The sequence below is a fragment of the Chanodichthys erythropterus genome, chromosome 13 (genome assembly GCF_024489055.1).
Source record: "Chanodichthys erythropterus isolate Z2021 chromosome 13, ASM2448905v1, whole genome shotgun sequence".
NCBI lineage: Eukaryota > Metazoa > Chordata > Actinopteri > Cypriniformes > Xenocyprididae > Chanodichthys > Chanodichthys erythropterus.
Window position 1 is genome coordinate 39,562,842 of NC_090233.1, and position 27,490 is coordinate 39,590,331.

The window sequence follows — 27,490 nt, forward strand, 5'->3', positions numbered from 1 at the left end:
TATTCCTAAAAAGTAGTTTAGGTCATAGGAGGTTCCTAGACGACAGCAAACATTCCTTTTGCCTATGTCACTATATGAGGTAAATCTGTACGTGATAATTATTTTTGTTGCCGAACTGGTTTGGAACAGTTGTTGAATAAATAATTAAAACGAACTATTATGCCTGCTTATCTGCTTGACCAACAGTTTTATTGATCACTGAGAGTGAATTGACTTGGTATGTCATTGGTTCAATATAAAAATGAAATTGTGAAAAATAGCTTAGATGTAGTAAGCTACTTTTGTTATGTTGTTGTAGCTTAGCTTGCTACATTTCCCAGGGGGGTAGCTTTAGTGTAGTGAGGCTTCATTTAATGAAGAGTAGCTGTTAGCTTAGTTCACTACATTTTCTAAGTAGCTTGCCCAACACTACACTCAGACAGACAGACATAATATGTGTTGAATGATTTTTGGCCTAAAAATGAATTCTACTGTCATATAATCTAATCTAGTTTTTTTGTTTGTGAACTTAAATTAATTTTCAAAAGACATTAGTTCTTATTGTCATAACATACACATTTTTAACTTTGAGATCTACTGCCATCTACAGGACAAGACTAAACAGCAGCATGTGAAGAAGAGGAAACCAGGAGCTAAATAAAGTCAATTACATAGTTATCATTCAAGGTCCTTACCACTAGCAAACAGGTCTTTCTTCACCTCCAACAGGACAGCTACTCCGATGTTATCTTTGGTCATGACTCTATTTAGCATAACCTCTGAGCCCTCTGAATTTGCCATGGCAACCTGATTGAACTCCACTGTGTGTTTCTGCACCAGAGCGAATCTGGAAAGTAAAAGAGGGGCACAGGATGAGCTGGACGTCATCTCACTTTAAACCCTGTAATAGATGAAAGGAGATACTCACTTCTCAGTCTTGAAGAAAACAGCACAGCCGTCCACATGTTTCCGCTCCTGTTCTGACACGAGTTTGGCACGAGACTTTGGACAGAAAAAGCCATCATATCCACGCTCTTTCAGTGTTTCCAGAAAGAAAGTGTAGTACTGCTCTGTTTCCACCTCCTGCACATGCAGTTGGAGAATTAGCATTGGAGCAAAGTGTAAACCACTACAGATATCAAAAGCACCATACAAACTTTAAGGAAAATACATATATGTATCAATGCATATTCAATAATTTAGCTTTATTGGTTAATGAAAATGTGGTTTTTCATTAATCAATGTATTAATGAAAAACCCTTGAAAAATTTCATATTAGAAATTACATACATGAGAGGTACACTACTATTCAAAGATTTTGGGTGCTTTTATTCAGCAAAGATGCTAAAAAGATCAAAAGTGATTGTAAAGTACTTTTACAATGTTATAAAAGATTTATATTTCAAATAAACACTGTTCTTTTGAACTTTATATTCAAGGAATTCTGAAAAAAAAGAACCACAGTTTCCACAAAAATATAAAGCAGCCAACTGTTTTCAACATTGATAATAATAAATGTTACCTGAGCAACAAATCAGCATATTAGAATGATTTCCAAAGAATCATGTGACACTGAAGAATGCAGTAATGATGCTGAAAATTCAGCTTTGCCATCACATGAATGCACTGCATTTTAAAATATATTAAAATACAATATATCTCAGTTCCTACAGTATTTTGGTGACTGATAAATGCAGACTTGTGAGCATAAGAGACTTTATGCAAAGCATAAAAAAATCAGTGACCCCAAACTTTTGGACATTGGTGTATATATTGCTAATTTTAATTGAGATTTTGTGAGCTTCGTATTGTGGAGCTTCATACCTGCAGGCTGATGATGTCAGCGTCACAGTTAGTGATCTCCTCCATGATGCCCTTCTTCCTGTACTCCCAGTTAAGAGCCCACGAGGGACAGTAGCCATACAACTGCCTTGTTGCATACTTGTCACAGAGTACATTGTAGCACATTACTGTGAACACAGCTTGAGAACACAGACATTTAACATTAGCTTTGCAGTTGCTAAATCAGGTTTTTCAAAAGCCTGTGATGGGATGCTACTAGGTACCTGTGGGCATCATCTGGTCTCGCTCCCTCAAAGTGATCCAAGGTCTTTGGGGAAGTTGCTCTGGGTGGACTAATTTTGGGAGGAGAAATAGTGGAAGTAAATCAAATGAATACCTTAATTTAGTGATTAACTTATGTACTGTAAGCTGCTATGTGCCTGTGTCTGTTATTACCTGCAAGATTGTCAAGCATGTAATTCAATAACTTCCTTGTTCCGTCAGGCTCCTGATACAGGTTGAGTATATCCTGGGACAATGGATTACCTGCAAAAGAGATATTGTTCTCAGGCCTAATGAAAAAAGTGCAGGTTTGTTCTGCACATATAAACATAAAAAAAAAAAAGAAAAAAAAAAAAAAAAGCGTTTTACCTTTGAGGCCGAGGGTTTGCAACTGGAACAGCCGACCAAGCTCATAAGGCAAAACTCGTAAACAATTGTTGTTCAAAAGCAATTCCCTGAAAAAAAAAAAAAAATAGTACAAAACACATGTTACCATATAACAAGGTGTCTTTTCAGCATAACTGAATAAAATCATTCAAAGTGATAATGACTACATTTTCTATCTGAACTATCCCTTTAAATAGAGTAATAAGCCCTCTGAGTCACATCCTGACTAATTTAATACATTTTGTCTACTTTAAACTGTTGATCTATTTAGTATTGATGTTTTGTTGAAACAGCAAACAATTTAGTGTTATTAATGACTATAGTCTTTAAGAATCTGTGCTGAAAGGTCAATAAAACAATTTTACTTAACTTCATTCTGACAGGAAAGATGGACCGATTTGTTAAAATGTACCTGAGAGTCACCATGTTGCCAAGTTCTGCTGGCAGGCTGCGCAGTTTGTTGGAGGACAGATTCAGGTAGACAAGATGGGGCAGCTTTGCAATTTCAGGAGGAATCCGGCTCAGGTTGTTGTTGTTGATGTGGAGAGCAGTCAGATGGGTCAGCGTCCATAGTGAACTGCTCAGGCTTCTGACCCGCCCTGTACCACAGAAGCACATTCAGAGTCATTTTTTTTTGGCCAAATATTACAGAGAACATACAGTACAGTCCAAAAGTTTGGAACCACTAAGATTTTTAATGTTTTTAAAAGAAGTTTTGTCTGCTCACCAAGGCTACATTTATTTAATTAAAAATACAGTAAAAAACAGTAATATTGTGATATATTATTACAATTTAAAATAACTGTGTACTATTTAAATATATTTGACAAAGTAATTTATTACTGTGATGCAAAGCTGAATTTTCAGCATCGTTACTCCAGTCTTCAGTGTCACATGATCCTTCAGAAATCATTCTAATATGCTGATTTGCTGCTCAATAAACATTTATGATTATTTTCAATGTTGAAAACAGTTGTGTACTTTTATTCAGCAAGGATGCATTAAATCAATCAAAAGTGGCAGTAAATACATTTATAATGTTACAAAAGATTAGATTTCAGATAAACACTGTTCTTTTGAACTTTCTATTCATCAAATAATCCTGAAAACAAATATAGTACACAAATATTTTGTAAAATTGTACACATTAAATGTTTCTTGAGCAGCAGATCAGCATATTAGAATGATTTCTGAAGGATCATGTGACACTGAAGACTGGAGTAATGATGCTGAAAATTCAGCTTTGCCATCACAGGAATAAATTACTTTGTGAACTATATTCAAATAGAAAACAGTTATTTTAAATTGTAATAATATTTCACAATATTACTGTTTTTACTGTATTTTTAATTAAATAAATGTAGCCTTGGTGAGCTTCGTTTAAAAACATTAAAAATCTTAGTGGTTCCAAACTTTTGGACTGTACTGTACATAAGGATAAATATATAGCAGGGGTGTCCAAACTCACTCCTGGAGGGCCACTGTCCTGTACAGTTTAGCTCCAACTTGCCTCAACACACCTGCCTGGATGTTTCTAGTATGCCTATTAATGCTGCCTTCACATGCTATCGCAAATTTGATCATTCCCACTTCCGAAGTGGAGGGAGGGTGTTCATGTGCAATTTTTTACCTAGGAAACTTGTTTTTACGATAATTCACGTGAAGGCAGCATAACACCTTGATTAGCTGGTTCAGGTGTGTTTAATTGGGGTTTGCAGGACAGTGACCCTCCAGGAACAGGACTGGGCACCCCTGATATATAGCTTCAGCACTAGAAGTGACTTTGGGAAAAAACAAAAAAAACATTTTCATAGTTTAGTATATGTGGGCTTTCATATTTCACTAAAGTGATTTAATTATTAATTTCTCTCATGTCAATGTTCCTTCAGTCACACATTTTTTTAAATAAGTTGATTTTATCAGTAAGGCTGAAGAACTGAGGAATATTAATAACTAACCAGAAATCTCCAACTCTGTCCAGTGTGATTTCTTCCCACTGGCCGCTTCCTCAGCTGACATGATGGTGTATAATCTGCGTGGATCTGGAGGATCATATTTTTCCTTTGGCATGCCTGTAATTCTGAAAATTCATGCAGAAAATATATGATTTATCACCATTTCTCTTAATTACAGTATGTCACTCAGGTCATTTTCTCAAAAGACAAATATTTGTATGAATCATAACAAACTGAGAAAGTTGAAAGCCTGATCTTTGAGTCAGCCGGCAGCGTAACTGTAATTGTAATGATCAGTTCAGGAATGCCGTGAGAGTGACTAAGGCCTCAGACCAAGCCGGACCACCCTTAGGCACACTAACATTATGTAAACATGATGTAAATCAGACAATAAACAAGACCTTGTACTTGTGCAAAGAAAAACGTTTTCTGACAATAGTTAAGAATTACTTAAGCTGAATTTAAAATGAAGCTTAAGAAAAACACAAGCAAGGTTGTAAAATATCAACATATCATCTACATTACAGTTAAACATCAGTAAGATTTTTTAAATATTATTTTTATTTAATATTTTTCTTATTCTCACCAAAGGTAAAACACAATATTACAAATTAAAACAGGGTCATTCCATGTTTACTTTAGCAATATGCCGCGCTGTCTGTTTACTTTAGCAATTAAGATTGCTAAAGTAAACAGGTTTAACTAATAGATGTACCAGGGCTCTCAAGTGTCACGCATTGAGCGTGCAATCACTCATTTCGGTGTTTTGTCACGCACTCCCACCACACGTTGTATTTCTCACGCAGAAAAATTATTTATCATATATTTAATATGCCGCAGCGCCCAAAATGTATCTGGCCGCGCCGCTCTCTCTGGGAAGGAATCAAGCGCGTCTCGAACCTGCCACTTATCAGCCAATCAAAAAAAAGAAAGAGGCTACACAATAGCCAATCAGAAAATAGCACTATTGTATCTGGGTAAGATTTAACGCAACAACCAATGAAAAAAAGCATAATCAAAGAGTGACCATTAGTTCCACAAATACAGACACAGGCTCCCACAAATAAATTAATTCAACAAAGGTAACCTCTTTTGCTACATATTTTTAATGGTTTAAATGTGTACTCTACATGTTTGACCACTTACGAACTCTCATTTAGCCTACTATATGTTGTGTACATGACAAATGTGCCCAACCATCAGCAATAAATAAATTACTTTTAGAGCACAAAATTGTTTACAAGAGAATGCCCCCGGACCCCCCTAGAGGAACCAATGTCCACCCACTACAGTCTCACAAAATCCTGTGGGAAACACTGTGGATGCATTAATCATTGCATCTGTCTTTCAAAGATGTCAGGTAAAAGGCAACTAATAAGCATCATCTCATTCACCCTGAGGCCAGGTTACAGGATGCTGGCCCAGAGAAGGTTGCGAAAGTTTTTTTTTTTTGTCTCCAAAACTTGAGAGCCCTGGATGTACCAATCTCTGTGTAAAAATAAAATAATGATGCTGCCTGTCATTTTTACATCCCTATAATTTGGCTCCAAATCTCAGGTGAATTTTTTTTTATTTTCCCTCAATAGTGGATTACTCAATATATACATTCATGACATTTAATATTTGGCTTTCATAACCACTTATCTTTGATATTCTTCAGAAAAAACTTTTTACAAAATCAAAAATTTGAGCCGGGGAAGCTTCTGAAACTTAGTTGATTTGACACGAAATAACCCAGTATTCTACATTAATTTATTTTAAAATGTAATTTATTTCTATGATTGCAAAGCTGATTTTTTAGCATCATTACTCCAGTCTTCAGTGTCACACGATCCTTCAGAAATCATTCTAATAATATGCTGATCTGGTGCTCAAGATCAAAGACTAAAATGGGTACATTTTTTCAGGATTCTTTGATGAATAGAAAGTTCACAAGAACAGCATTTATTTGAAATAGAAATCTTTTGTAACATTATAAATGTCACTTTTGATCATTTGTGTCCTTTAAAGTATTAATTTCTTTCAAAAAATGAATTATTTAATGACCCCAAACTTTTGAACTATATATTCTAGAAGCCAGCATGCGAGAGCCTGAGCGCTTACTGAGAGACAGACAGCTGATGTTTACACTGAACTGTTTGAGTAGTTGATATCTCTCCTGCTGAGCCAAAACATTATGGCAATCTAGGACACTGACAGAGTTTAACTTAGTTGAACTTTGGAGACGTTGCAGAACTTTCTTATCAATCCTTTTCAGCTGTAAAAAGATGAAAGCAAAAGAGCACTTTCACATAAGACACTATTAATAGGTAAAGCCACCAGCAAGAGCTTTTGAACAGATGACTGCCCTTATTTGTCTTGTAAAGAACACACGGCGCACTGTAATCATTCAGTCGCAGCTGTTATACACACAAAAGCACACTGCCAAGAGCCAAACTCTAAGATCTGTTTGAGTATAACATATCTGAATTATAGCTTCTGAAAGTTTTACATGCAGTCACTTTATTAATTCTACTAGACTCTGGACAGCAACCTTATGTCTCACTTCTCATCAACACTGTGCATTGCTACTGTCAGTACTCTGCATATGCACGTATTGTGCTGTATATTTCATATAGTGGATATATATAATTTCATAAATTGCGTATTATGTGTACATGGTGCATACTGTTCAGTGTGTACTGTGTGTTCTGACGCTGTGTGTTCATAGCCACATGCACGTGAAAAGTTATTTGACTGAACACTATGGCGTACAATATGCAAACAAACGCTGGGTCACGATAATGACAGCTGAGGCGTTACGTAATCCGCTCTTTGAAGTTACTAAGTAACTCCTATGAATACAAAAACACAAGTTCTAAACTGAATCTTAGGGTTTAAAACGATTCGTGTAGATGTCAACAACTCAAACGGCGGAGTTTGTGTTATGTAAGGATATTATTATTTGCTATTCTTGCAATGTCAAAAAAGTTGTGGCCTGGGTGATTTACATAAAATAAGTTTTGTTGGAGAGCTGACAACCACAACATAAAAAGCAGGAGCAGATCTGGCCGTGCCACCAGGTCAGACGTTCCTCGTCATCACCAAATACGGTCATCTATAAATCAGGAGAAACCGTGAGGCGTGTAATAGGTTGTAACTCAGTTCTCTCGTGTTTATTAAGTTACAGAACACACCCTCTCCTTGTCTGATCTTCTCGAGGTAGTGCCGGAGACGTCAGGCGTGCGTTATATGACACCCAACAATAAACAACACAAAAACAGCACGCTGGGATGCAGTACGTATATTCTTACCTGCATTCGGGAGGTGGGAGAGGAGCTGCTGGTGTGATATGATCAGAGACATACAGACAAACTGTGACCGATCCTCATCCTGAGAGTCGGGCAGAAGGAAGGACAACACTCTGAGCTTCCGCTCCAGTCCACGGTCCTCTTACAACTAGATAGGAAGTTCGAGTCATTTCTGCGAATCGGTTCTTTCGAACAGTTCATTTTAAAAGATCCGGTTCAAACAGCAAATATTACGTCATTGCGTCATGGTTCCAACTTCACACATTCCATATTAAAAACATTCCATAAAGTCATAACGAGGGCATATGGTTGTTTATTTATTTACTATGAAGTGCATTTAGTGTTTGAAATTTCGTGTATCCCAGTTCAGTTTGTTGCAGCCATGATTCAGCGTAAATAATAAAAAAAATTCAGTCGTTTACTTCAATTTTGTACTACAATGTTATAATTTATTTCGTATGTGTTGATGTCGTAATCAAGTCGTATAGGATATTTGCTACAAATTTTTAACGATTCGTAAACGAATAGTTCGGATCAGTAGATCATTGAAAAGATCCGATTTGAAAGAACGATTCGTACAATTTTACTCACAACCTACCTGGAGAGCATTGTGCTCTTGCAATAAGACGCTGTATACAGCTATGTTTTATTATAGTATGCCTTTAAGGTTCATACAGGAAACAGTTTATAATAAACCTGCTAAATTGAACTTATTACAGAAGAACTACTACCGCGTTTTTTTACCTTTAATGTGCAACTTTTGTATATTCCATGCAGGGATGTTGGATTATTTTATATAAATGGGGCAAATAACACGCATGATCTTGATTGTGGACAAGAATGCAAATTATGTAACAGGTTAATTTGTCGTTTGTTGTCGTATATAAAAATATAGCGTATGTATAGAAATTAATTTATAGTATGTGCAATATTTTTACCAAAGCTAGATGCGCACGACACAATCATAACGATATGTATGAGTGGGAACGCTTAAACGGTGGGTGATGATTTAGACGGGTAATTTAAGTGTAACACAAAATTCTGTCAACATGGCTGCCCCCTCGAGGAGTGTTTTAAGAGGTCAGTTTTAATCATTACACATTATTTTACTTAAATTATAGTTTATTCCAGTGTATTTTCAGAGATTAATAACATGCAAGCTGCCATGTACAAAATACTCGAGTTGATATCTAAAGGACATCGCGTTGTGCATCTACACAAGCTGACAGCTTTCACCACGATTTCTTATAGTTAGTTTTATATATATATATATATAATAAATAATATGTTAGATGCATTATTTTGGATTGAGTAAGCAGAACAGTGCATCTATATATTTAAATTGTTACATGGTAACTCACAATTGATGGCAGCAATGGCTATTCAGTGTCTCACAGTGACAAATAACTTAATGTGATAACTATGGTATTTTGATGGAAACTTTGGCTGACATGGTACATTTTTTTGCAAGAAAGTGTCTATTGGTCACCCTTTAGATCCACTACCTTCAGTCTCTTTACTACTAAGTAGTAAATTGTAATGTAACCATTATCATTTGAACAAATCATTTTAATTCTATTATGCTCATGTGTCTTGTTTCATGCACAGTATTACCCAGATGTCAGAGTCTGCTCACATGCAGAGCTCATTCTGTCTCACTGACTGCACACAGACAGCAGCCTGTACGATCCTACGCTGCTACCAAGTACGTTCTGTTTACACTATTTAGACTTTACTTTGGTATTTAGGTTGTCTAATATATATATATATATATATATATATATATATATATATATATATATATATATATATATATATATATATATAAGAAACCATGCAAATATAATATATGCAAAGAGGAATCATGTTCTTCATGATCAAAACTCTTTTTTTTGTGTGTGTGTGTAGGCCGAAAGAGAAGAAAGAGGAGAAGGTTCAAGAAAAGGTGGTGAAAGAGAAGAAAAAGGTTGATGACAAAGATAGGCATAAACCGTATGGACTCACAGCCTGGGCTCCAGTAGACGATGTGTACATGGTGAGGTACTATCCCAAACCTGTCTATGAGACAACCGTGGCCATTGAAATGCTGAAGAGCTTTCAGAAGCTGGACTTCGGTCCTGAAAACCAGCCTGTGTACATTAATCTACGTCTGGACATGAAGCTGGAGAAAAAGGTACTTTTTAGGTGGTTGTTTTCTGAAGCCAAGTAATATTTGCTTATAATAAATTTACTTTTACTTCTAAATTAAGAGAAAGTTTTTAGACTACCGTTCAAAAGTTTGGTGTCGGTGGTAAGATTTTTGGAATAATTTTGAAATCACTTATGCTCACCAAGGATGCAATTATTAAAATGTAGAATTGTAAAATATTATTACAATTTCTATTTCTAGTTTGTATTTCTAATCTTTTCTAAGTTCTAGTAGGATTAAAGGTGCTAAAGAGGATGTTTTCATTTTTGCAATATTACTTGAAACTGTTTACTAACTGACTATTTATTAGGTGCACTGAAATTAATAATATTAATATACATCATCTGTGCACGAGGTAGGGCCTTAAAAACTTCAGCCAATCGTTTACGCGATCATCGCGTAAATGATTGGCCCTCTGGCTTGTCAATCACTGCCGTGACGTTCCTTGTGCGAGACGAGCGCGGCTGCGCACTCCAGTAACTTTCCACACTCTACAGGCGCCGCATGCAATATTTTTGTCAGGAGACAGGAGTAACAACTGCAGATTATGAGTTACCTGCGGTGAGTCCGACATAATGAATCCACTAACACGACACAGCGAATGCCAGTGGTAAACAAACACTCGTGTTCCATTATTCATGCACGAGTTTTGGGAGGCGTTCCCTCAATGTGAGCTGTGAAGGAGGGGGGTTGTTCTTACGCACGCGCTCATTTCAAAAACTCACTAACAGTCTTTGGTTTCTCAGTCGACGAAAAGATCCTTTGTTGCACCTTTAATAAAATGTAAATGAATGAATTTTAGTAGTTGAAAAACTATTACACTACACTACTGTTTTGTGGATAAATTGTGTTTGAAAGAAGACCCGTGCTTGCCAATGTTGAATTTATTTAATCAAAATACAGTAAAAATAGTAATATCTTTATAGTAATGTTAAAATCTTCCCTGTCACTTTTGATCAATATAATGCATTCTTGCTGAATAAAATAAATTTCTTAAAAAAAAAAAAAAAACACTGTCTGACCCTAAAACTTTGAATGGTAGTGTATTCATTTAATCACTAAAACCAGTATTACATTGGCAAAACTGGAGTGACTAACCCTGAATTAATAAAAGAGATTTGTTAGTTTGCTGGAACGTGTTCCAGGAATCCACAAGAGCTTTCCCATGCTTAAGTTGCAGTTGTCAGAGACAAATTAAAGCTGTTATAGAGCTGTTCTTGCTTCAAGAAAGCTTAAATGCATCAAGTTCTACACCATAGCACAATCATTTTTGAAGTTCCCTGACCTTGTATTTTGTTTAAAAAAAACAAAACAATTGCTGCTGAAATATTGCTTAAATACATAATGAATTGTGGTATTGAAACCCGTCTCATATGTGGCTAATGCAAAAGTTTCTCTTTTCTTGTGTTGGTTCACTTTAAATTAAATATGTTCAATGAACTAGAAACAATGTTATTTTGAGTTAACTGGATGAATAATACTCTTGCCGGTTGAGTACATTTTCTCCCTGGCACGGTTATAGAAACATTTCAGTACTATAACTGCAACAAACAATTATGTTTGAACAGAACATTAAACCTTAATGAAATTCCTTTTATTTTGTTTCAGAAAAAAGTGGATCCATTTGTTAGCACGATGCATTTACCACATCCCTTCAGATCGGACAACAACAGAATAGTGGTTTTCACTGAGGTGGGAGCTTCACTCTGCATCACTTATTACGTTAAACATTACAGGTGTCATTGACTGAACCGATTTGATAAGAATTTACAGCTCCATTCAGTTTACATACATTAATTCTAGAATTATGGCTTTACAGAATCCCGATCAAGCCAGAATAGCAATGGAGAATGGAGCAACAGTTGCAGGTGGACCAGAACTGATTGACAAGGTAAAGCTCATGAGAACTTGTTGGTGGAGAAGGTTAACTCCTACATATGATGTTTAAGTGTGTCTTTTGTGTGTGTGTTCAAACAAAAAAGGGCCCAGTTACCCTGAATTCAACCTACGTTTTGGCTAACACATAATAATCATTTATTGAAAAGAGTATTGTTTTTTTGTTGCCCATTTACTTTATGATAATTACAGATTTTAGCTGATGAGATCACAGCAGATTTCTACTTGGCTGAGCCAGACATTTTACAAAAGTTGCTTCCTCTGAAGAACAAGCTGAGGAAGAAGTTTCCCAAGAGCAAGAGAGGTCAGTGATTTTCCATGTCATGTATCAGGCATGTTCTATTAATGGACAACTAAATAGTATTTAAATTGTATAATTGTGTTTTTTGCATCAGGATCAGTTGGAAAAAATATACCCAAAATGCTTGCATTGTTCAAGACCGGTCATGAATATATGGTGGAGGACATCTATGTTAACACACAAGTTGCAACAGTAAGTCACATTGAACTGCTTTGAGACAGACATTTCTATATATACAGTATCTCACAGAAGTGAGTACACCCCTCACATTTTTGCAAATATTTTATTATATCTTTTCATGTGACAACACTGAAGAAATGACATTTTGATACAATGTAAAGTAGTGAGTGTACATCTTGTATAACAGTGTAAATTTGCTGTCCCCTCAAAATAACTCAACACACAGCCATTAATGTCTAAACCCCTGGTCACAAAAGTGAGTACACCTCAAGTGAAAATTTCTAAATTGGGCCCAATTAGTTATTTTTTCTTCCCGGTGTCATGCGAATGGGGAGAAGGTGTGTTAAATTTGGTGTTATCGCTCTCACTCTCTCATACTGGTCACTGGAAGTTCAACATGGCACCTCATGGCAAAGAACGCTCTGAGGATCTGAAAAAAAGAATTGTTGCTCTACAAAAAGATGGCGTAGGCTATAAGAAGATTGCCAGGCCACTGAAACTGAGCTGCAGCACGGTGGCCAAGACCATACAGCGGTTTAACAGGACAGGTTCCACTCAGAACAGGCCTCGCCATGGTCGACCAAAGTTGTTAAGTGCACATGCTCAACGTCATATCCAGAGGTAGTGTTTGGGAAATAGACGTATGAGTGCTGCCAGCATTGCTGCATAGGTTGAAGGGGTGTGGGGGGTCAGCCTGTCAGTGCTCAGACCATACGCCACACACTGCATCAAATTGTTCTGCATGGCTGTCGTCCCAGAAGGAAGCCTCTTCTAAAGATGATGCACAAAAAAGCCTGCAAACAGTTTGCTGAAGAAAAGCAGACTAAGGACATGGGTTACTGGAACCATGTCCTGTGGTCTGATGAGACCAAGATAAACTTATTTGGTTCAGATGGCGGCAACCAGGTGAGGAGTACAAAGATAAGTGTGTCTTGCCTACAGTCAAGCATGGTGGTGGGAGTGTCATAGTCTGGGGCTGCATGTGTGGAGCTACAGTTCATTGAGGAAACCATGAATGAGCAGAGCATGATCCCCTCCCTTTAGAGGCTGGGCCGCAGGGCATTATTCCAACATAACGACCCCAAACACACCTCCAAGACGACCACTGCCTTGCTAAAGAAGCAGAGGGTAAAGGTGATGGACTGGCCAAGCATGTCTTGAGACCTAAACCCTATTGAGCATCTGTGGGGCATCCTCAAACGGAAGGTGGAGGAGCGCAAGGTCTCTAACATCCACCAGCTCCGTGATGTCGTCATGGAGGAGTGGAAGAGGACTCCAGTGGCAACCTGTGAAGCTCTGGTGATCTCCATGCCCAAGGGGGTTAAGGCAATGCTGGAAAATAATGGTGGCCACACAAAATATTGACACTTTGGGCCCAATTTGGACATTTTCACTTAGGGGTGTACTCACTTTTGTGGCTAGCGGTTTAAACATTAATGGCTTTGTGTTGAGTTATTTTAAGGGGACAGCAAATTTACATTGTTATACAAGCTGTACACTACTTTACATTGAAGCAAAGTGTCATTTCTTCAGTGTTGTCACATGAAAAGATATAATAAAATATTTACAAAAATGTGAGGGGTGTACTTACTTCTGTGAGTTACTGTAATATAATAAAGTAAGAGCGAGCAGGGTGGTATCTGCTTATTTTCACATCCATTAGTTATTTTTTTTTTTTTTTCGTTTTAAACTCAGTTTTGTTTGTTAAACAGCTGGACATGCCAAAGGAGTGTATTTTGGAAAACATCCATGCTATTGTAAAAGATGTGGCAAGCCATAAACCAGCAGAATTTGGTAAGTAATTTATGTACTAAGTATAAGTATAATTTATTCTAACCACCTCACAAACTGAGAGCATATGCTAAGGCTGAATTCCTTTGAACATTTAAAAAAACTACAGAAATATGATGACTGCATGTTTGTTAGCATGTCCATGCTCTCTATAAGTGAATAAAATGTCTTTTCTTCCAGGTCCACTTATTGACCGAGCAATTATCTGCAGTAGGTCGAGTGAAGGCTTGAACATCAAAATCGAGGAATTGTTACCACAGGAAGAGAAAAAAGCATGAGCTTTTTGCTTTGTGTATATATTTGCATTGTACAAAACATTAGACTGCAATAAAATGGTAAATGTGATCATGTTTAAAGGTGTGATTATTCTGCAGCCAGTTTTTACAGCAGAAGCATATTTTAGGTAGGAATACGGCAGAGTGGTCAGTAAGGATGCCCTGTTGCTAAGGATTTCGGCCCACATTGACTTCCCAATCATAATGGAGATTAATTTGTAATACTATGGAATGCTTCAAGTTAGTAAATTTAACAGAAAATTGTTCACATTTTAATGATGATTTTTAGTTTTTATTTGAAAATGTATTATCAGTCTTACATTTTCACAACTATTTGCAAATTTTGCCTCAACTCCATTGACTTGTCTATATCATTAAATCCCCCTTCCGTTGGCTAAAAAGTCACTTAGTTTCAAAATATATGAATATACAATGTTTAAACCTTCGTACACTTTGGGACCCCCCCTCTGGCTCTGGCATTCCCTGCCTCTAACAGCAGGTGGCAGTAGAAACTGTCGCTCACATTTCTAAACTAATTAAGCTCAGATTTAATGGCAATGCAGTACTTTTTTATGTCTTCATTTTTGGAATTTTCAAAATATCCTTCTTAAGGGCTAAGATGGACAAAGGCAGATTTTGTGGCAGTATATGTATTTAACCATAAATATTTACTTTTTTATTTTATGTTTTACTTTTTTACTTAAAAAAAAAAAAAAAAAAAACGCTGGTCTTTTACTAATACTGCTATTTTTATAGCCACTCTTACTGTATGTTAAGAGATTTTAAAACGACATTTGAAAATATAGCATGGTAGAAAGGTCTGAATTTCTTTGTCTTTCTATGTCCAAGATTTTTCTGTATTTGTCCGTGAAAGGATCAGATTTCGCTGCTGCACGTGACTCTCAGAAATCTCTGACCGTAAAGCGTACTACTATTTTTAGAATTCAAATATTTTCAAAAGTTTAATTTACGCACAACGTAGAATTGTAGAAATATTCTACACAGAGAACTTTCTAGGTCTAGAATGCATGTTTAACCATACATTAATTGGCCTAAAATATAATAATAATAAAACTTTTGCACATAGCATTAACAGAAGACTAAGTTACCACAAAACCAAATCGTCAAAACTTTTTTTTTATTTTTGTTCCCACAGTGGTAGGTAGAGGAGGAGAAGTAGGAGGAGGAGGGGGCTTCTCAACTCGTGAATGCAGCTGGTCGTGTCTCCAATAACTCACTTTAAAGAGCAGCTCGTACGCTCAGTGGTGGTTGTTAGCGCGTGTTCCCCTGTAATCATTCGCGTTCAAGTTGTCTTTGCTATGGCCCCGTACTTTTAAGAGGAAGGATTTTCGTGTTGGAACTGCGCTCCGTGAGGAAGTTTCGCTGGAGAGCGCACTGGACTGGATCTACTACGGACTGGATGCTTCCCAGTAACGAGACCGACCGTCTGCAAGACTTCAAGCTCAGGCGCTGGTGATTGATTTGAGTCCTCGGGAATGCAACGATGATACGTTCTAATACACATTCAAGTTAAAGCGATTGTATTTTTGAGCATTTTGGATTAACACAGTTTCTAAAGTGAATATGGGTCCTATTTGGATCCTTCTGACCGTTTTATTTGGATATATCACCATCTCGCCAGGAGCTGAAGGTTGGTGTTTCTGTTATCGTGATTTCACTGAATTCAGTTAAATGTGTTGCCTACTATAGGTAAAACTTGCAAATAAGAGGTTTTGAACGGATAAATCAGTTCTTCTGAAGGTGCGCATGGAAATATGCGATAAAATAGCAATGCGCAATACAGAGAGTCCTATAATATTAAATAACTGAATGACTATGATGTCCTAGAGTGATGCTGTTTATGAAACAGCGTCCGCGTCATGTGTATCTGTATCTTCCCACATCAACTTGTGATACGTTTGCATGAATTCATTATAACACTCTAGTTAGTTGTTATTATTGAGAAGTTTGAAAGTCAACATTATTTTTTCTCAAGATTGAAGTGTTTCCTGAGGGAAGAGGCTTTCTTTAAGAAGTAAATCTTGGATTTTAGACATAACAGTTAACATCATCTTCAAAAGCAATTTAATGCAGTTGCTATGATCTCCAATGCATTTGTTCTCTTGCCTGATGCCTATAAATGAAGACTGTTGAGCTACAGTGTTATGCATTGATTTAACTAGTATTAAAGTGTCTTTCAGTTCCCAGCTGTATCTGTTAACATGGCAAATAAATGTAAAACTTATAAAAAAAAAAAACGGATAAAGAAAGATTATAACATGTTGACTGACATCTTTTTCTCTTTACAACCTTTGAGAGTAAACCGTTAAATTTCATTAATTAACTGTGTGACAATCTTTTGTGTTTTCTTACATTGGGTGACAAGAAGGGCATTTATGAATGTCCAAGAGACATTGTCAGACACATGATTGCCATGACTGTGACATTTGTCCACAAGTAATAATGAACTTGTCAATTGGCCTGCTAGTAAAAGCTGATGTATTGATCCTTTTCAACCCCTGTTCACCTCATTTTCTCCATCCACAGGAGCATGTGTCCATCAAGGCGCATTGTTTGCGGTACGTACCCATTCCCTTTTCTTGTTTTCGCTTCCTTTTATTTGGAGCATTAATGTTCTTGTGTTGAGATCTGGGGCTTTAAGCAATAATCCTGGTCCATTTATGTAAGTCGGACATTGTCTTTAATTATTTAGAGGCCCATTATCACAGCACTGGCACTGAAATGAGTCGCCTGGTAAAGTATCAGTAAGAATAGGTCTCACAGTCATTACAGATGTATTTGAGGAGAAGTGCCTCATAAATAATGAACGTGCTGACTTTATGAATGGAAATGAGGAGGAGATGGTCTAGATTGTGTACCTTGAGAAACCTTATATTCAGTTGTCTCTTTTACATCTCAGTGCAAATTGTAAGACAACTCTTAAGATATCCATGCATTTTGTGACTGTGAATGATGAGATTGCCCTTTTGTTGTTCCCTTTGCAGAACTAATGGTTTGTTTGTTAACATGTGTGTAATTTTAAACTTCATCCATGATTACTTGCAGGAATTATAACATTTTAAGTGCACAGAAACACTTTCTTGTGCCATTACAAGAGAAAATACCTGTTAGAAATGCTTCACACAAGCTTCATACATGGAACTGTGGTGCATAACAGGTTTTCTTCATGGTTTAATGGAGAATAATGACACATCTTGGTCTCTGCTTTTGTGTAATGACAGTAATTAAAAGTAGTGTAAACAAAGCAGTGGGATTCCTTCTTTCAATTCCCTAAGAACTGGGAATGGAAGTGAATGGTATGTGCGCATTATTCCCTAAAACTCTGCTCCTCCTGGGATTCAAGAGGCTTTGTGGGAAAAATGGGGAGCGGGTTGGAAAGACGGTCATGGGCAGGTGGAGACATGCTGGAGGGAGTCAAGAGGCCCTTTGAAGTTCAAAAGTAAAGTCAGCCAAAACACCTGGACAAGGAGCCAAAGTGTCCTGATATAGAAAAAAGGCAGGATTTAAGTAGCAATTATGGCTCCAAGCTCTTTTCAGAAGTCATTTTAGCAAATCAAAGCACTAGTTAAGATAATCAATGAATGGTTAAACCCAGTCAAAATGTATGCATTTACTTCAATTCAGTTAATTATGTGTTTTGTGTTAGTTTTTTAACCCTTTGTTTGATGATAGTGATGGAAAGTCTACCTTTTAAAGGTTTGGGGCCAGTAAAAGTTTTGTTTGAAAGCAAATACTTTTATTCTGCAAGGTTACTTTAAGTTGATCAAAAGTCAATGTAAAGACATTTATAAAAAGAAATCTATACTTCAAATAAATGCTCTCCCTGAACTTTCTATTCATCAAAGAATGCTAAAGGCATGATGATTTTCGACAAGTATATTAAGCAGCACAACTGTTTTCAACATTGATAATAATAATAGTAATTATAATAATGTTTCTTGAGCACCAAATCATCATATTAGAATGATTTCTAAATGATCATGTGACTCTGAAGACTGGAGTAATGATTGCTGAAAATTCAGCTTTGCCAACACAGGAATAAATTACTTTTTAAAATGTATTAAAATAGAAAATTATTTGAAATTATAATGATATTTCACGTTATTAGTTTTTTGTACAATATTTTTGATCAAATAAATGCAACTTTGGAGCATTAGAGACTTTCCAGACTTATGAATGGTAGAGGATATGAATTTTTTTTCTATTTTTTTATGGTGTCAGAAACGACCACTTGTTTTTGTGTGTAACATTGCCATGAATGTGAATATGTATTTGAAGAGCCTGTTGAGAGTTATTTGGCAGTTGGTCTAAAGTTTTTCTATGAATATTTATAACTGTGCTACTTCTACAGCCTTCGAAAACAGAGAGAGTTAAATACAACTGCAACTGAAACAGTAGGTGATATGACAGATGCGGGGACTTCTCGGGATTGTTAATTTTGCCTTAGCAGACAATGGCAGAAAACATCAGTTTTGTAGCAGTTTTAAAGTGTCCTTGCAATGAATACAGTATAAAGATTAATGATACCCAGTGCAATAATGCTCACCCTTTCCATTCAGCGGCGCATTCTGAAATAAGGTACATCACCACATCTAAACATATCACTCGTGCCCTGGAGCACAAATTCCTTGCATTGCAAGTAGTCTGCCTCCAAGCAATCGAAATGTAGGGCAACTCAAGAATAGAACTGTATGAACATACCCCTAAAATGACACAGATTTTGGTTGGTTGTTTGGGTTTAACTTTAAAATAAAGTATTTAGTTAATTTTAATGTATCCATAATTTACTTGGAGAGCAAGTGCACATGCAAGAATAATTGTGCAAATTAATTGTGCTGGGTTATTAAATAGAGAGAGCATCGCCAGTAACTGATGTTCATCCTGGTGCCTTCACCCATGCCACCCATGATGTTTTTCAGGATTTTTCAAAGGATGAAGCTCTGGGCTTCATGATCTCAAGGCACATGGAGGTTCTCCTCATTTTAAGCCTCATTATAGTTGTTTTCTGATGTTCAGATACCATATTTTTTAACGAGACGGGTCATTTAATTCTTGACCTGTTGTATTATGTCTCAATGCAACTAAATCTAAAGTTGAATCCTAATCGTGCAGACTTTACATGGGATTGTGAAACATGCATCAAAACATGAATATGACACAGGTTCTACTTCATAGAACTGATCTTCTCTGTTGGTAGCAATCACAAACCTTTTTATTCATTGTAGGATTTTATTTAGTCACAGAAAGGGAGGTATAATTTTTGGCCTGATTTTATTCACGTTATGATAATGGGTGAGGTAGTTCCACAGGTTTCTTGTTTTGGAAAACTTCAAGTGGCTTTAGTGGGTAATCCACCAGTTCTTTAGGTAACAAACTGGCTTTAACCCCCTTCTGGCCCACTGAACACATACAATTTTGTCCCACTGATCGAGCTAAACAGCAATATGACAAACCAGTTGGGTACAGAGCACAGAGGGATGTTTTAAAAATTGGCTTGGCAGTCTTTAAATTCCTGAATCTAGGATTTATGGGATGCTCAACAGAGCACAGATTTTGAATTTTTCTTCAAGCATGTACATAGATACTTGCTTAAAACAAACACCCTGCTTGACCAGCAGACAAGCACTCCAAACAGCCTAAACTATCTAAAACCTCCGCAAACAGCTAGTTCTTGCTTGACAGTGGCTTTTCTGAGTTGTTTGTCTGCAAGTCATCGCCTTTTGTTCCTCAGTTCATTCCAGGTGATTATCTTACAGCTCTAAGTTGAAGCGTGTTTGCATCTTGTCTATTGCTGTGGACAGACTGGAAGTTTTAAATGGTGTGCATTCTTAAACATGACCTCACAGGAACAACTAACTTTTGTCTAATGTTTATGTTACAAATGTGGTCAAGAACATTTTCTCCAAGCAATTTCTCTCTCTCTCTTGCCACCTAAAAAGTTAAACTGGACATTTTACCTCATTTATGACCATGATAGTCAAACAGGTGTGTTAATGGGGATCCCCCCCCCCCCCCCCCCCCAGCAAAAAAAAAAAACGTATTTTCTTCTTTGGAACATAAATATTTTGAAGAATGTTAGTAACCAAACAGTTTTGATTTGATGACCATTGACTTCCATTGTATGGATAAATACAGAGATATAAAATACCATCTTTTTCATGTTCCACAGAAGAAAGAATTTCATACGTGTTGTGGGAATTATCCCTTTAAGATTTGTCAGATAGGAAAGATGAAGGTTGTAGGCTGAGTGCTATTCAGAATTGAACTGAGAATGCCTTTTACATTCCTGAATTTAAGTTGAATTTCAGTTAAATTGAGGTAGAATTGCCTTTCTGATGGGAATGTAAGGGAGAATAATGAAAGTGAATTGAAATTCAGTACATAGGAACTGTATTTTTTTTTAGGTAAAAAGCAAAGTTTGTAAAACGAACATTGAATTTTGGCTTGACAGAGGCTTAAAAGTTTTGAAAGAAGTTTTAAAGTTTGAATGTTTATGGATATAGATATATATAGATATGGATGGATGAATGTTTTGCTGGGTCAAAACAGCAAATGTTTCCCCAAGGTTTCTATGTGGTTTGAGTTTTGGTTTTACTCAGATTGAAATTTTACTCTAGCTGGGGGTTCAGCATACTGTGAGAAATCTCTTGCAATGAACTCCAGAAGATAACTCTTGAGTTTGGCTACCTGTCCTTCTCCCTTAAGTGCAGCCTCTGGCAGTCAGAATAATTCATGTTCAGACGTGATTCAGTTTGACATTTAGGATTCAACACTTTATGCACTAAAATTTCATCCCATGCTGATCCACCAAAATCTGGAGGTTTCAGGACCTTTGAATTGACCATTTCAGGTCATAAAGTCTAGATGAGAAACATTTTGGGAAATCTCACGTCAGAGATTCAGCATCTCCGTGTGGTTATCTGCACATCTGTGACATCATTGCTTGCTATTGTTTCTGTTGTGTTTTTGAGCATGGCTCCCTCTCTGAATTCCCTGGAGACAGCGGAGGTGAAACGACTGAGGTGCGGAAAGATGTTAGCCTGGGGAAAGACAGCCAGACGGGGCCTGTCTCTGGCTCCAGCCTTCTCTACCCTCAAGTGCCTAATTTTGGTTTTCGTTCATGTTCTCCTGTTCAGTGGCAAAACAAAGCCTCCACCATGTGGCCTGCCGCACAAGTCGTCGGGACTGAGTTTGCACTTGTTTTCCTAGTACAAAGAGATCTTCACACATCAATTCTACAGGTCTTGGCTAAAGTCCCAACTGATAACAAGGGATCTAACATCAAGCCTCAGCCAAAGAAATGATCTTCCAATTCCACATTCTTTAGCAGCATTTGATAATGAACTTAACTTGAGGCAAGCCCCTGGCTGGTTCATGCAACATAATGAATAGCTTTTGTAATCAGCATAATTTCAGTCCGGACTGGCATTTATGAGAGTAATTTAGGTGTGATTTGCGATAAAATTAAGGTGCGTGATTCTTATCTTAATTGTGTCTTGGAATTTTAGAGTGTCTTCTTTTCAGAGTGTTGAATGAAAACTCCTGAGATGTTTTGTCAATTTAAAGGAATTTTAAAGGAATTTAAAAAAAAAAAACTTTTTATGAAATTGGATATAAGAAACTAAGTTGTCTTGCATTCTCCATTATATATATTAATTTATACTAGCATTCACAAGTTCTCTTATGATCATCCAGGCATTTATTAGTTCAACAATACAGTAAAACAGTAATATTATGAATTGTTTTTTACAACTTAAATGATCTGTTTTCCATTTTAATATATTTTAGAACATAATTTATTCCAGTGATGGCAAAGCTGCATTTTTAGCAGCCATTACTCCTTCAGAAATCATTCTGAAATATGCTGATTTGGTGCTCAAGAAACAATATTACATATAATATATTATTAGCAGTGTTGACAACAGTTGTGCTGCTTAATATTTTTGTTGAAACCATGATATAAATGTCTTTAAAAAAATACTCAACTTTTAAACAATTGTATATATCACAATAAATTAACAGTTTGTTTTTAAATCTATATTTATACATTTTAATTTCCACCTTTTATTTCATGAGGAACCGTTAGACCACCTCCTCCATCAAAAAGCCCCCCAGGGTGTTATTTTAACAGTTGGATGAGAATTAAAGAGACGTGGGGGGGTTCACAACAGCACAATGGAGTAGGCGGGTTAAGTGTCAGCTCTAAAGTTTAGTGACCTTTACACCATGGACCTTCTTGTATGCAACACTATAGTGTGGGGGTCAGACCTCGACAGGAAGTGTTTAATGTGCGACTGACTGTAGCCGAAGAACGAGTTGAACTCATTTGGGAAGTGACCAGTATCATTCTCTTTGTTGTGGTTTTTTTAAACTGCCTTTGGCTCACTTACTAGTTAATTGTATGGAAGTGTTAATATCCATATTTTTATATGAAGATTCCTCCAGTTTCTTTTATCTTTAAACTTTTCAAAGTTTAGGAAATTATATGCTCGGCTACACAGTCTGTCTTGAAAAAAAATTAACTAAGATCAAAGCATGTCCTCAGCTGAACTAGTCGTGCCTTGCTTGGGTTGAAGTTAGAGGGTCTTTATAGCAGCATGTTTCCCATTAATCCCTGAAGCCCCTGCTTCTCAGTGGTGTCTAGATGCCGCAAACAAACCTGTGGGTATATTAATAGAAGGTCATTACATCTGCTCGGGGTCATGCTTCTCATGCCTTCCCTTCGGACACAGGCATTCTTTATCTTGTCTGCTGCAAATAGCAGGCGGCCTCCACCCTCTACTTATGTGGAACCGAGTCAGCAAAGTGTGGTTACATTTGTAGCAGTCAGGCAAGGTAAACAAGCCCCTCCTATTGTTCACTGCCCTCCACACACAGGGATCCACAGACATCATTAATCTCATCAGTTCAAAGCTGCCATCACCTGCAAGCTCAATTCAACAGCCAAACCCACTGGGGCTGTGTTTTTCCCCATAGTTTTCACACTTCTAATTGGATAGATAAAGTTAGACAGGTTGGAATTGTTTACACCTGGTATTTATGTATCAGTGGCCAGCCAAGACAAATTGCGCTAATACCTGGCATAAACAGCAGTATATCAGCAGTCACATTGGTATTGGTTGTTAAATGTGAGATTTATTTGTAGCTGGCCTAATTTTTTGTCAAACACATATAAAAGTTCTCTGAATAAAAATTACATTTTTAATCCATGGAACACAGGAATTTATTGTCATATTTCCTACATTTGTCTTTATCTCAATGGTCAAATGACTGTTGAGCAGTAAAGAAAAAGCAGCAGTTTTTCACTGTTTATGATCGGCAATCTCATGTAGATTGATATCGACCGATATATTGCTTATCTGCTATCCAAAAATGAATAATTATTGGTTAACTGTATTGATTATAGAAAGAGTTGACATTATGAAACAAATAAAGTACATTTTATTGAGCAACCTAAAACATTAAACAGCACAAATTTATAATGTCAAGTTTTGGTGGTAAGAGTCCAACTAACAGGCCACTAAACATGCTCAGTTTGACTACCGATGTTGCACTTGAATAATTTGTATTTTTAGTCAAAGTGAATGTGAATTTATGATGACAAACATTTCTCATTCAGAAAGAATGAATAGATATTTTAGCTCTGTGTTTTGTTTTTTATTATATTTTGTTGTTGAAGTTATGTTTCAAGTCAGCATTAGAGTGATTTCTAAGTATTTACAACCTATTTTGGTATAGAGAAGTAACTCCAACCTTTCTCAACAAACTGACACAAATTAAACAAACTAAGAAAGTTCAACATCAATGTTTTTGTAATTTTTATACCCCGCTTAAAAAAAAAAAAAAAAAAGTTTTTTGAACTTGGATCCAAAAATGTATAGTTTATAGAACATTGTTTTAAGAAAGCACATACCAACAATAATTTTTAAGTTGATAGAACAATTTTTTGTCCAGATGATTTTCTCAAGCTGGTTGCCTCGGGTTTTGAGTTTTCTAAATTCTAATTTTTATTTATTTATTTATTTATTACAGTTTAGTGTTAACATGCATCTTTAACATGTCTCCTTTAGTAAATTGACTGTTTTCCATCAAGGTGAACATCAAGGTCTGTAATGTAATCATAATCATAAAAGATTTCTTTAAGGCTGATGAGTTGTCTAGTAGTTCAAGCATCCCACTGACTAGTCATTCTCTTTTCTTTGATATTCTCTTTGTCTTTGGCACAGTTCTCTCATGATGTCTCTTGTGTTGAAAGGAATGCTCTTGTTCTTTGTGCCGCCTGTCTTTACTCTCCGGTTGAGGGTTGGCTAATGGCCAGTCGCTGTGCTGTAGGATGATTTACAGGTAGACAGCACTGTGAGACTGCTGGGCTCAATTTCTTTGCGTTCCCTGTGGTTATCCCACGGCTGTCTTTTGCCTCACCACCTGTCTTTTCCTGTTCTCCTCTTCTGTCATCCGTTTTAACATCAAACGATTGCTACACTTAGCCTCTCTCTGTTCAGGTGTCAGGACAGTTATTGTTAGCTGTGCAAAACACCTGGATAGAGTCTGCTTTGCCACTTAATGGGGAAAACTGTAATTTGCAGCGGAAATATTGTGAAAAAAAAGAGAGGTACGGAAGGGGGAGGGCAATGCTTCAAGGTATTTTCAGAGTGCTGATCTGTCATTAGCTTTGACTGTTTTGTCATTTCATAGGCATATGGGTGAAAATTACAGTTTTGTATGATCAACGCAGTAAAGGGAAGCTGTTTATGGAAAATGTAATTCATTTATAGAAGATTTGCAATTCAGTTCCTTCACCTGCTTTAGGGCTTCATAGAGTAGTTCAAATCTTATCTTAGGGATAATGGTTGGGGACCAAAGATTCAAAACCTTGCTAGATTTTCACTTTGATATACTGTGCTGAAGAGGTGTTTGAAGTAAAATGTTGCTGAAATGATCAATATAGTGAAAGCATTCGAGCTTTCTCTCTCTGTGGTGAGTACTGAAGAACAAGGCTTCAGCATGAGGGGCACTTGACAGAGCCGTGAATAACTACTCTGAGCTCTTTTCTCCTGTGTAAGAGTTTGACAACACATTCACTTTGATAAGCTCGATCCAGGTGTGATCCAGGTGTGTCATTCCTTTCAAATACTTTTCAGGGAGCAGCTTAGTGAGTCATGTCATACATATAATTTTGGGGTCAGTACACATCCAGCTTTGCTATCCCAGGATTAAATTACCTTTTAAAATATTTTAAAATAGAAAGAGGTATTTTAAATTGTAATAATATTTCACAATATTACTGTTTTTTTACTGTATTTTGGGTCAAATAAATGCAGAATGGAATTTTCCAGCAATCCATGTTTTCAGTGTTAAGCAGTAGGGGCAGTATTACGCATCTTCTGAAAGAGTACAGAAATTCCAGATTCAAAATCAAGTGAAGAAGAAGCAGAAACAAGCGAAAGAAGCATTGCTTGCATGCATGTAAGCTAACGTGATCATAATTAAACATATATAGATCAAAACTGTCTAACGTTACCAAATGAAATGTCAAACCCATGAAGAGGTAACGACTGTGCAAGCTTTGGGGGTTTTGATTGACTCGATATACTGAACCCATGTTTTGATTACCGTTCTGATCTGATCCAGATGAATTCTTTAAAAAAATAAAAATAAATAAATAAATAATAATAAAAAAAATATATATATATATATATATATATATATATATATATATATATATATATATATATATATATATATATATATATATATATATATATATATATATATATATATATATATTAATATAAGCAGAGCACAACCAAATATTCTGGGGGCCATGAACATTTTGTGAAAATGATCAAAAATGCTGGCGCTCTCGGGGAAAGTTAAAAACAACCTCTGATTTTTGGTAATGGTAGAAATATGGAATAGATATAGATATGGAAAACTTCTTTTTGAGATGGACATTATAACTTGCAGTTTCATTCACAACTCAATTCTGATGCTTTATATCTCTGTGGTGCTGTAGATTCAACAGCTGTGGTGAAAGAACTGACATGCTTCATTTCAATGTGAATTTGTTGAACTTTACCTTAATATTGTAGAGATGTCTTATGTAATGTCCCTTTTTGGGTGTCCACATAAGAAATACTCTCCATTCATGGTCAAGCTGTAGTTCAGAGCCTAAATTAGTTTTAACAACCTGACGGACGTTCCACTCCCTGCCCTTAAGTCATACCATAACAAAGCCATATTAATGAGCACTAGAGGCACTCAAGATAAGCCGTATACAAAAGCCTCTTTTTGTTCCCCCAGAGGTAAGATTTAGCTTTTGGTTCCCTAATGTTTCTTTACTCCTGTTCCATGGAAAAGGATTGATAATAAGAGAGCAGAGCTTTCACCCATCCCTACTTCATCCTATATTTATTTGTGAGGATCACAGAGAGTCTCTGCTGTAAAGCATGCTTGTACATTACAGCACTGATCACGCTGGAGGTTTGCAATAGAGAAGAACCCTGGTGTTGGTTATTAATGTTGAAAGTGAAAATATTTTTTTAACCCTAAAATGTATATGTGAGCAAAAAAAACCTGATGTCCATAGAATGAATGAAAAAAATGCATATGCATTCTAGGGTTAATTGCATTAAACAGATGATCCTGACTGGTTTAGCTCAGTATTTTGGGGGGAATCGATCAACAAATCACTTATATAGTTGTCTCTGCACATTAAGCTGGGATATGAGAAGATTTTATCATTGAAAAATGAATAATGTGATCTTGAGATCTGTGAAGCAAAACACTACCTTACCCAGATAATAGAAGATTGACCTTTAAGAGGCCACGTTGCTGTTGCCAGTCATTCAGGAAAGGGTCAGGAGGTGGACAGGTGTAAGCAGACAGTCAAGGGGCACATTTTATTGAGTACACTCCCTCTGGAATATAAGTGTTTTACTGCATTGACTGACACTTGTTTAAAGAGAGCATAATACTTTAACAGACAAATAAGATATCCACTGTAGAGCTAAATATGTACTCAACCTAAATACACAAATCATTTAGCGTTCACTTGTTTTCCTGCCCTGTTTATGGTTTGGATTGTTATATTATATGATCTTAGAGTCACAGGGATAAGTGGTTCTGTACTCTTAACTCTAATGCAATAACATTGATAGAAA

The 27,490-nt window shown here is 36.4% G+C and overlaps 3 protein-coding genes across 7 annotated transcripts in view; 2 read left to right on the forward strand and 1 right to left on the reverse strand.

Annotated features, from left to right (window-relative positions):
• The window catches only part of cnot6l (CCR4-NOT transcription complex, subunit 6-like), a 22,761-nt gene extending 14,944 nt beyond the window's left edge, over positions 1 to 7,817 (reverse strand). For 3 of the 4 annotated variants that reach the window (XM_067405701.1, XM_067405700.1, XM_067405702.1), the window contains exons 1-9: positions 7,679 to 7,817; positions 4,389 to 4,510; positions 2,843 to 3,029; positions 2,413 to 2,498; positions 2,218 to 2,307; positions 2,046 to 2,114; positions 1,804 to 1,961; positions 908 to 1,062; positions 675 to 826 (exon numbers count right to left, since the gene is read on the reverse strand). In XM_067405701.1, coding sequence (XP_067261802.1) covers positions 675 to 826; positions 908 to 1,062; positions 1,804 to 1,961; positions 2,046 to 2,114; positions 2,218 to 2,307; positions 2,413 to 2,498; positions 2,843 to 3,029; positions 4,389 to 4,500 — 1,009 coding nt within the window. In that variant the 5' untranslated portion in view covers positions 4,501 to 4,510; positions 7,679 to 7,817. The remainder of the gene's footprint in view (positions 1 to 674; positions 827 to 907; positions 1,063 to 1,803; positions 1,962 to 2,045; positions 2,115 to 2,217; positions 2,308 to 2,412; positions 2,499 to 2,842; positions 3,030 to 4,388; positions 4,511 to 7,678) is intronic. The other variant, XM_067405703.1, reaches the window with a different exon arrangement.
• On the forward strand, positions 7,586 to 14,371 carry mrpl1 (mitochondrial ribosomal protein L1). Of its 2 annotated transcripts, none has more exons than XM_067405704.1 (9): positions 7,586 to 7,662; positions 9,284 to 9,380; positions 9,584 to 9,848; positions 11,472 to 11,555; positions 11,683 to 11,754; positions 11,952 to 12,063; positions 12,155 to 12,252; positions 13,953 to 14,034; positions 14,212 to 14,371. In XM_067405704.1, exons 1-9 carry the CDS (start codon positions 7,617 to 7,619, stop codon positions 14,307 to 14,309), a joined length of 954 nt encoding a protein of 317 aa, XP_067261805.1. In that variant the 5' UTR covers positions 7,586 to 7,616; the 3' UTR covers positions 14,310 to 14,371. The 2 variants fall into 2 exon arrangements, with proteins under 2 accessions (XP_067261805.1, XP_067261806.1); XM_067405705.1 differs by lacking the exon at positions 7,586 to 7,662 and adding an exon at positions 8,690 to 8,755.
• A 1,392-nt stretch (positions 14,372 to 15,763) lies between these two features.
• The window catches only part of fras1 (Fraser extracellular matrix complex subunit 1), a 127,940-nt gene continuing 116,213 nt past the window's right edge, over positions 15,764 to 27,490 (forward strand). Inside the window, exons 1-2 of the mRNA XM_067406034.1 lie at positions 15,764 to 15,957; positions 16,854 to 16,885. Of these exons, the coding sequence (XP_067262135.1) occupies positions 15,891 to 15,957; positions 16,854 to 16,885 (99 nt within the window). The 5' untranslated portion in view covers positions 15,764 to 15,890. The remainder of the gene's footprint in view (positions 15,958 to 16,853; positions 16,886 to 27,490) is intronic.